This window comes from Pteropus medius, unplaced genomic scaffold (assembly GCF_902729225.1).
Source record: "Pteropus medius unplaced genomic scaffold, Ma_sr-lr_union100, whole genome shotgun sequence".
Lineage (NCBI taxonomy): Eukaryota > Metazoa > Chordata > Mammalia > Chiroptera > Pteropodidae > Pteropus > Pteropus medius.
In genome coordinates, this window is record NW_024355109.1 from 1,498,757 (window position 1) to 1,509,438 (window position 10,682).

At 45.5% G+C, this 10,682-nt stretch overlaps 1 protein-coding gene and 1 pseudogene across 1 annotated transcript in view; one reads left to right on the top strand and one right to left on the bottom strand.

Annotated features, from left to right (window-relative positions):
- NLRP2 (NLR family pyrin domain containing 2) overlaps nt 1-6,691 on the bottom strand; it is a 20,579-nt gene extending 13,888 nt beyond the window's left edge. The window contains exons 1-3 of the mRNA XM_039857163.1: nt 6,412-6,691; nt 4,855-4,899; nt 1,108-2,650 (exon numbers count right to left, since the gene is read on the bottom strand). Coding sequence (XP_039713097.1) covers nt 1,108-2,650; nt 4,855-4,899; nt 6,412-6,691 — 1,868 coding nt within the window. The remainder of the gene's footprint in view (nt 1-1,107; nt 2,651-4,854; nt 4,900-6,411) is intronic.
- Nucleotides 5,998-6,116, top strand: LOC120598414 (uncharacterized; annotated as a pseudogene).
- Nucleotides 6,692-10,682: the final 3,991 nt, after the last annotated feature.

The window sequence follows — 10,682 nt, forward strand, 5'->3', positions numbered from 1 at the left end:
GAGAGAGAGAGAGAGAGAGAGACTGATTAGTTATTGGTGAAATTTCTTTTCCATTCAAAGCATCTCTTAAATAATCCTTCTGCATTTAGATGAGAGAAGGAAAAAATTCAGGATATGGATGAAGGGATAGGGTCTGTAGCCTGCAGGTTATCCATAAGGTAGAGAAATATTCACACCAAGCTATGGCTGATCTTAATGTTTCCTGGCGCTAACTCCAGTTCATGACTCTTTACTGAATGATGAAGAAATATGAGAAAATGTTAAGGAACTCTGTAAAACAGACATCTCCACCTGGAAAGAAACAAAATCATTTTATTTTTGCCCAATAAATATGCATGAAGATTTCAAGGAGTGAGAAAGAGGTGAGTTGGTAAGATGTTGATGTGATGTCGGTATGATGGGGGACATGATCCGTCACCATGAAGTAGCAATTTTGGACTGCAGCCACATGCCTTTGTAAGTCAATATATGTGAGTTCTAATGCCAATCAAGCACACTTTTCTGAGGCCAGTATCTCTATCTCATCGTGGAATATTACATGTTTTCAGTAGCTGCCAGGTTAGAAACCGTATTTGGAAACTCTATAATGAGCTCAGTTGATGTTACTTGAGTATAATTCAAGAATGCCAGATTCAGAACTGACTGGGGCCATCTTATTGTCTGTCTGTCAGTGAGGTGCCCATGAAGAGAACCTCCCTGATAACTAACGGGTGAAGTGTAGCTTTCAGAAACATTGTTGATTCAGCTTCCAAGGACAGATCTTTAATGCTTTTCCAGCAGTCCTGCCCAAAACGAGATGGTCCCTCCATACATCCCTTGAAGTCTACGCCACCCATAGGCAGACTCCAGCAGGCTGAGCCACTTGCAAAAATTGCTCAGCTAAAGTAAAAAGCACACATGACCCAAACAAAGTCTGGTTCTGAAGCCCCCATTCTACATCAGAAATCGTGTCTCCTCCCTCGAACGGTGAGCCAGCAGGAAGAAATTCAGGCAAGAAGAAAATATTAACCTTAAGTCAAGGGGACAGAAGACTGTCCCCTTCTCAGTGGAGCATGGGGTGGGGCTGAAGCTGGGAGAATCCGTAGGGCGAGAAGTGACAGTTCTTACCTCTCCACCAGAGTGTCTGATTCCAATGCCGTGTCACTCTCCAGGAATATCCCCTTTTCTACCTGCAGCAAGATCTTCTGCAAGTTCTGACAGTGCCTGAGGCAGAAGGACGAGTGCACGAGGTCCATTCTAGTCTTCACGCGCAGGGACACCTCCGTGACGTGGTCCATGGCGTCCCTCACGAGCAGCTCCTCCTGAGACTCGTGGAGACAGCGCATCACCTCGCTCAGGTCCATCGTCCAGAAGGGCTCGGACTTCAATAGCTCCTGTGCCACCCCGGTTGTCACCCGGCAGCCGAACGTGGTTTCCAACTCCCCGGCCATCCTCTCGTTCGCGAGGCCGAATAAAAAGCGGGCGACGTGGGCCAGGCCAGGGTTCTTCAGTCTCTCTTCCTTGGAGAGCAGCTCCCGCGCGTCCCTGATGTCACCCCCAAGGCGACCTCTGGCACCCTCGCCGTCATCCTCCAGGATGTAGAACACGGCAGTGAGGAACTGCTGGATGCTGAGGTGGACGAAGGAATAGCAGCCCACGCTGTCCACATCCTTCTGCAGGACCTCCGCATCTAGGAAGGGACGTAGCGCAGCCTCCGTCAGCCCGAGCGCCGCCAGGTCCTCGGCGTCAAACACCGATGTCCGTGCCCACATGCCCCCGGCGGCCAGGAGGCACGCGGCCTGCAGCGGGGCCGGGCAAGGGCGGCCGCCGGAAGCCGGCGTGAACTGGCCGCACAGGAAGTGCAGGAGCAGCGCGGTGGCGGTTCTGCAGGTGGTGGCAGGGTCCTCTCCGTGCTCCAGCTGCAGCTTCAGGCAAGCGCACAGCAACCCGCACACCGCGGGGGCCGCGCCCAGGCGCCACAGGCCGGGGTGGCTCTGCATCAGCGCGAGGGCTCGCAGCGCCTGCCCCTCGTCCTCAAAGTGTTTCAGGATGCTCGCCTTCCTGTCCGGCTCCGACAGTCCCTCAACCTCCACTAGGAGCGGCTGGTCTAGCAGGCGCCGCAGCTCTGGCAGGGCCTCCGGCCGAGTGGTGACCAACAGCGTGGCCTGCGGGGATAGCTGCCTCTTCAGCAAACTCCCTAGGAGGACGGGCGCCGGCTTACGCATGTTCCAGTCGCTGCAAATGTCGTGGATGAGTGACCCCGAGGGCACTCTCAGCTCATCGAAACCATCCACGACGAACAGGAGCTTCTGTGCCGGGGCTCGCGCCTCTGGGCGGGCTTCCTGTGCATCAGGTGTGTTCTTGGAGATCAGCTCTGCGAAAGTGCACGTCCCCTTGCGGTTGAGCTTCTTGCAGCTGAGATAGAAGGCTGGGCTGAGGGTCTTTGCGAGGCTGTCCCGGGTCCAGTCCAGCATCACCTTCTTAGCCAGTGTGGTTTTCCCAACGCCCGCAGGGCCGTGCAGCACCACTGTGTATGGAAATGGCCCTGCAAGCATTTCAGGATTACAGAATGGGATCAGCCTCTCATATCTCTGGGTGACAATGTGGACCTCGTCACTGGCTCCAGGCCAAAAGTTCTTCTTCAATATACTTCTGTATTCATCTTGTTTATCTTCAGTGATGTGAGGTGGGATAGATAGATAGGATATGGCTGGGTTATTCATTAGGAAAAAAGTATTTTGTGTTAAGTAGGAAAGGAAAAACAGGAGGAGTGAGGTTATACAGAATCACCTGACACCAAGCTCACTCCAGGAAGGCATGATACAGACCTGGCTTTCTTCCTTCCAAACCTTCTTTTGCTTCTCCTAGGTTTTTGACATCTTCTCCCTGTACTTTTGTGAGCTCTGAAAAATAGAAATTAAAGTGAGCTTGACACAAATATAGGTTTCCTAGATACAAGATGGAACACTCCTTAGCCATAAAAAAGAATGAAATGTTATCATTTGTGACAACACAATAGCTTGGTGAGGGTCTCAATGTGGTATTATCAAAGTTGTCTGAGCATCTTAAATTGCAAAATGTAAGAGAAACTCTATACAACATAGTCTTGCTTTTTTACAAACTGAATTATGATTCTTTCCAAAGTTCGTTTTCCCCTTATTCTTATGCAGTGAAGAAGGCATTGTCCATGAGACAAACGGTGATTATAAATAGTGGAGAAAATGAGGTTGGAGGGAGACGGAGTCCCCTCAAGTGAAAGGACAGCAAGGAGGGGAATGCTTCTCTTGGCTTATTTCAACATTGGATATTCTAAGACCAGCCTGGCTCTTTGTCTTTTTCTAAATGCTGCTGTATTTCTTACAGGTGTGCACATTTGGGTTCCTCAGTCTGTGTTTTCCCTGAAGAAAAGAGAGGATGTTATGGGCTTGTCATTATACTAGTATTGAAAGTTGTTTGGGAGAGAGTGGGACTTCAAGATGACTCAAGGTCAGAGCTGGGTCTTGATGTTTAAGCCCTGATTACATGGAAAGGATGGTAAGGAGGTACTGGAAATAAAATTAAAGTGATCACATGCCTTTTCTGGCAAGTGACTTCTCATGCAGTTCAGGATACATGATGAAAGGAATGGACACCCACACACTCTTTCTTAAGGTCATCAGGAAACCCTCACGTTTAAACCCTCACCAGGATTAGTTTCCTGGTTTCAGCGAATTAAGTAGCATTGTCCTAGGAAAGATTTTAGGAACAGGGCAGAGGCATAATGGCAGAAGCATTGTTTCAAGCTCGACTTTGCATGGTGAAGGGGCGAGTCTATGGAACTTCTGAAGAGATATGCAGGAAGCAGTTGGATGTAAGCTTCTGAAGTTCAGGAAAAATGCAGGTCAGAAGATACCTTCTCGAAAGGCTTCAGGATATAAAGCACAGTAAGACTTCAAGTGATGGCAACCAGGACCAATATATGCTGAGTGGAAAATGATTGTAAAGAAGCGAGGGAACAGAAGCAACGATATCATAGAAGGTGCCAGTAAGATTTTAAACAAAGAACTGCAAGTTTACTGGGAACAGTTAATGGAATGCCAGCTTTGTGGCTCATGCTGTTCCTTGAAGCATTGCCAAGGGTCATATCTAAGAGACCACCAATTTACAGTTGACATTCAGGCCATCACTTTAGGACATTTAACGTATCTGTGTATCAATAGAGGTAGTTGGATGATCTGGGTTTACATGTGAAAGAGCTTGCCTTCACTTTTCCAGCCATCCCTGGTCAAGCCCAAGATCTATTTTTAAGGATTTTGGTAATATCAAAAGAATGTTGAAAATCATTGACTCAGAAAATCCTTTTGACCAGGAATGTAAATATTTTCTGCTCTGTGGGCCATGCAGTCTGTTGCAGCCACTCACCTCTGCCTTCATAGAGCAAAGGCAGTCACAGGTCATGCAGAAGCGAATGCGGGTGCTCTTTGTATCTTCAAACAAATACAATTTTTTTCACATGTATGGAAATGTGAATTCATAGGATTTCATAGCCTGTAATATATTCTTTTGATTTGGTGTCCCCAGCCATTTAAAAACATAAAAACTGTTCTTGGCTTGTGGAATGATGTCCAAAAGGATATGGCAGGTGGGATTTGGTTTGTGAGCCATGGCTCACCATCCCCTGCTTTCAGTCAGCCTGACATCCAGCTTATCCAGACATTACTCTGATTTCCTGTATAAATACTGCCTCCTTTTACATTTCCATGTCTTACCACTGCCACATGGATGACAGCAGAGGTCTTATATTCCTTTGCCTTCCTAGTGCCTGCCACTGTATCTTGTCCCCAAATTCCAAAATCTCATTTGAAAAAAGAAAAGATCATAGATGAGGTGACTTACCTAATGACAGAGGTTTGTTTTCCTGAAGAGACTTCAAAGCTGCTTCTGAAAAAAGAGGAGATGGAAGAAATTTACCCTTTTTAGAGCCAGGCTATGTGGGGCCATGTGCGTTATTCTTTCTACTACTTTCAAATCTTTAATCTCTAGAGGCCAGTGAGAGGCCAAACCCTCACCTGTCTACTGAAGATGGGGAACATCTGGCTGAAAACAGATTTCTAGCTGGAATAAAACCAGCAACATTTTTAAATTAAAAAAAAACAGGATAGGAAGTAGAGCTGTTTTACATACCCCTTTTTGGGGAGCAAGACAGAGAGAAAATGCAGAACAGTGTTCTCCAAGACAAATACAATGCCTGCCAGAAAAGCAAGCTAGCTATGTAATTTAAAATTTCCTAGTAGTCACATTATAAAAGGTAAAAAGAGGTGCAACTAATTTTCATGATATTTTTAATGTAACTGTATAGAATGTTACCACTTCAATGTATAATCAATATAAGAGTAACGAATGAGATAGTGCACAAAACAATATGTTTAAAAGCTGGTGCATACTTTAGCCTTATATACAGCACATCTGCATTCAAACAAGCCACAGTTCAAGTGCTACTGTATCAGGCAGCAGAGCTCTAAATCACATTCTCAAATTTCAGATACATGTAGGAATCACTTAAGAAGCTTTTAAGAGTTCCATGCCTGGGGGAACCATAGATCAATTAGTTAAATCAGTATCTCCTGTGATAGGTTCGGGACATCAGTATATTTAGAGCTTCCCAGGAAATTACCTAGAACAGTGAAAGTTGAGAACCACTGACCTAAAACATGGTTTGCCACTCAGGGTAATTTTGCCCCCAAGAGGACATTTGGCTGAGTCTAGAGACATTTTTGGTTGTCACCAGTGGGGGAGTGTGCTACTAGCATCTAATGGGTAGAGGTGCTGGGATTCTAGCACAGGGGTATCAGGGCTACTCCTAAATACCCAAGAATGCACAGGGTGTCCCTTCTGTACCCCCAAAGAATCACCCAGTCCCAAATGCTGCTGATCTAAAGGAAGGTAGTGGTTCAAATTTGTGAGTGTGTGTAAGAATATTTATAGACATACTATGTAGGAAGGAAACATTATAAGTAGGAATTGTAATCAAAACAGAGGGTCTACAGCTATGCCACCCTGAACATGCCTGATCTTGTCTGATCTTGGAAGCTAAGCAGGGTCAGGCCTGGTTAGTACTTGGATGGGAGACCACCTAGGAACACCAAATGCTGTAGGCATTAAAAAATAAAATAAAAATAAATCAAAATAGAGGGTACGTAATAATTTAACATCTTGGAGAACATATGAAATAAAGGGATCATGACTATATTTCAGAAAGCCTTGAACAGGAGAATAGAGGTGTGGAGAGGAGCCCAGCATAGGCATACGATACCCAGAAGGCATAGAAATAGCCAGAATATAAGAACCACGAGACTTCATGAAGCTCTAGCATCTGTGTTCAGCCTCTCCAAGGCTCAATGCTATTTCTGTTCCTTCCCCCCTGGGACAGGGTATGGACTCATTTTTACTTACCCCTGAGTTCATCCTTTGCTCTCTGAGACAGATCTGTTCGGTCCATCATGTCGAAGATCTGAATGGCCACCATCTCCACCCAATAGCTGGCACAGTGGTTGGTGAGAATTTCCGCCAGTTGCTTCCCATCTGCCTCATCTACTTCCATCTGGGGGATGTGCTCCAACTCATCTTTGGGACAGAGCATCCTCAACAGAGACTTGAACTTGCTTAGCTCGGCCTGGTCAAGCTGTTGCAGAAGAAGCTGCAGGCTGAAATCCAGCTGTGCAGAAGGGATCATCCTGTTCTACATGTGAGACCTGAGCTTTTGGCATTAAAGGAGAATTAAGGGAAGACATGGGCAGAGATAGCAAATCGGTACTCTCCTCTCAAATGCTTGTTGCTTCTGTGCTGGAGACTGGGATAGTCTCATTCATTGTCTAACCTGGTGCTTTAAGAACAAACTCCCAAATAGAGGTGAAATTCATTCAGAATGCTCTAATGTCTTGGCTTGACACAATGGCTCACATTTTTTTTTTATAATATGAAAGTATTTATTATCAGCAATATTCATTTTTCATTTTTATGGAAATACAATAGAAAATTAGTTGCTTGTATTTACACTGTACAATTCAATGAGTTTTTTTCCAATTATAGTTGGTATACGATAATAGTTTCAGTTATATAGCATATTGATCAAAGATCCACATAACTTGCAAAGTGATCACCCCACTAAATCTAGTACCCTCTTCCACCTTACATATTTATTACAACATTATTAATCATCTTCTCCATGGTACACTCTACATCTCCATGTCTATTCTATCCATTTGTACCTCTTAATCCCTTTGCCCTATTTTTCTCCCCAACCCCCATCCCATCTAGTATCCCTCTAAATATTCCATCTCTATGAGTTTATTTCTACTTTTGTTGTTGTTGTTGTTGACTTTATTAATTAGATTCTACATGTACGTGAAATCATGTGATATTTGTCTTTATCAACCCATTTCGTTCAGCGCAATATCCTCTAGGTCCATCAAAGCAGTATCTTTTTCATCCCCTTCCTTTTAGTCTATGTGTGTCTTTTAATCTGAAGTTAGTCTCTTGTAGGCAGCATATGTAGAGATCTTGTTTTCTTGTCCATTCAGCCACTCTTATCTTTTTGTTGGAGCACTTAATCCTTTTCCATTTGAGGTAGTTGTTGATAGGAATGTAGTTGTTACCATTCTTTATTCTTGTTTTTGATACATGTTTTTTCTTCTTAAAATGTCTCTCCAACATTTCCTGTAATACTGGCTTAGTGTTGATAAATTCCTTTAGATTATTTTTGTCTGGGAAGCTCTTTATCTTTCTTTCAACTCTAAATAATAGCTTTGCTGGATAAAGTATTCTTGGCTGTAGATCCTGGGTTTTCATCATGTTGAATATTTTGTGCCAAGCCCTTTTGTCCTGCAAGGTTTCTTTTGAGAAATAAGCTACCAATTTTATGGGTGCTCCCTTGTAGGTAACTGCTTTTCTCTTGCTGCTTTTAAGATTCTGTCTTTGTATTTAACCTTTTGCATTTTAATTACCATGTGTCTTGGTGTGGGCCTCTTTGGGTTCCTGGTTTTTGGGACTCTCTGAGCTTCCTGGGGTTGTATGTTTATTTCCTTCACCAGGTAGGGGGAGTTTTCCATTATTATTTCTTCAAATAGCTGTTCAGCATCTTGTTTTCCTTCAGGTACCCCTATTACATGAATATTTTTTACCTTTAATAGTATCCCCTTGGCTCCTTAAATTATTTAGTCTTAGCTTTTTTCTTGCTATTCTGATTGAGTGTCCTTGGCTTTCCCATCATCTAATAGGTCATTTGATCCTCTTCTTTATTCAATTTGTTTATTCCATTTAATATACTTCTCATCTCAGTGTGTTCTTCATTTCAGATTGGGTCCCTTTTATAATTTCCATTTCCATTTTTATTTTTTTATCTCTTTGTTGAAGTTCTCACTGAATTAATCTATACTTCCCCTAAGTTCATGGAGCATCTTTATAACTGTGTTTTGAACTCTGCATCTGTTAGATTGTTTGACTCTATTATTTCTGGATCTCTGTTCTGTTCTCTCATATGGTTTCTGCTTCTTTGTCTTCCCGTTTTGGCTGCCTTTCTGTGTCTCTTTCTATGTACTAAGCAAAGCTCCTAAGTCTCTTGGTCTTATTAGTATGGCTTTGTGTAGTAGGTGTCCAGTGGCACAGGCCTGAGAAGGGTTTGGCTGCAGGCCAAATTTAGCCCTAGCCTGTGCCCCTCTGGGGCCACCTGTTAAGATTCAGCAAGCAGGGAAGATGGTGGACTAGATAAAAGCAGAGTTTGTCTCCTCCCAGGTCCACATTGACATTACAACCAAATTATAAAATAATCAACATGGAGAATCACCTGAAGTCCAGTTGATCATAACACCTATGTCTGATAATATAAAGGAGCCACATCGAAGCTGGTAGGAGGGGCAAAGTTGCAAATCAAGCTGGACCCGTACCCTTGGGTAGTGGAGAACCACCAGGAGGGAGAGTGAGGCTGCAGAGCCTCTCTTGAAGAAGGCGGGGGGTCCTGGTTTCATATGGGGGCTCCCCAGCCCAGAATCCTAGCCCAGGGAAGAGGAGATTTCAATAACTCTGACCATAGAAACCAGAGGGGATTCCGGCTGTCTGGGTGAGATGAAGGAGACTGAATCCCTAGACGTCCCTTTGAAGGACCTGCGCACAGGCTTTCTGACCTGTGGACACTCACCTGGGACACCAGTGGTGGGTCAGAGGCTAGTGTGGGATTCATTCTGAGAAATTCTGCATTACCTGGTGTCAGAATGACGGCTGGAAGGGCAGCCACCATTGTGCCTTAGTCGGGCTCCCCTACAGGGTAATGTACAGACCATGCCAGCTTGACTGTGCAGACTCCTCCCACAGAGCCATTAGGAAGCGCTGGTCAGAGGGGATCAACCCGCCCCAACCAACCTTCAGATTGCCTGGGGCATCTGTTGCTGGATGGATACCATGCCCTGCTCTGATTCAGGGCCAAGCATTCCCAGGGGGTGGCCAGTACTGTAAGTGGAGTTTCCAATCCCAGGACAGCTGCCAGTGTTGTACATTTCCATTCCAAGTGAGTGACCAGATCTGAGAGCCGCATTTCCGAGATAGGGTCAGGCAGATCACTGCTGCCAACATGAACTTGGGCAGATATCGGGGACCTGTGGGCCAACCCAGACAGCAGTTGGTCTTGCTATGATCTGGGACTTCTTAGGAAACTCATGAACAGTTACCAAAGTTGCAGCAAGACTGAGGCTGTGTTGATCTGACTGCTATTGTCTCTTTGAAACTCCACCCCACCCTACCCACAAATTGCCCCATGTGGCCCATTGTCATTGAACTGCCACAGCCCAGCCCCTCCCTAAACTCTCAATCCACACAGGCAACAAGCTTTGGCTGGCACAGGGTGGGCACTGCATGGAAATCAACGGCAGGCAGATCTTTGCTGTCTGCAAGAGTTGCAATATTGTGTCCAGGGAGCACAGGGGTCTATGGGACTGCCCCAGACAGCAGCTAGTCTCACTGTGATTTGTATCTACAGTGGAAATGCCCAGGCACAGGAGTTGCAGCAAAAGTGAGCCTGTATTGGCCAGATGGCCTTTGTCCCCCTGAGATCCCGCTTCACTCAAGCCACAAAATGTCTGCAGCCCATTGACAAGCAGCCTCTTGTGCCCTGCTTGGCTCTGGGGTTATGCAGTCCGCGCAGGCAACAGACCTTGGCTAGCACAGTGAGCACATTTCAAGGAAAATGGTTGTGGACAGATCACTGCTGCCTATATGAGCTGTAATATCTCTTGAGGGGATTGCAGGGGTCTGTGTTGGCCCAATGGCCTTCGACTCCCTGAACTCTTGTCTCATCCAATACACAAAGTGCCCGCTGCACACTGACAGGCAGCTGCCTCTGACCTGGGGTAGCGCATTTAAGCCCAGGGTGGGCAGCAATTTGACCTTGCTACGAGTGGAAACTTATACAGGGAGCCACAGAAACAGTGTTGGCATGTAAACTGATGCTGCAATGACAGGGGGAAATTTACTCAGTAGACCCAGGAGACTCCCAGGGTCCCTGTGCCACTCAACATGCATGTCACCCAGAGGCTCATTCAGTTTCAGAGACTTACAGGCAACTGACAGGCAGTGTCAGGCCTTGAGGAGCACTGTTCCCTCTGCTAAACTGCCTTAGGTCAGAGAAGGGGGATAACGGACCACTGCCTACAGCATTGTCTCTTCCACTTACCTAC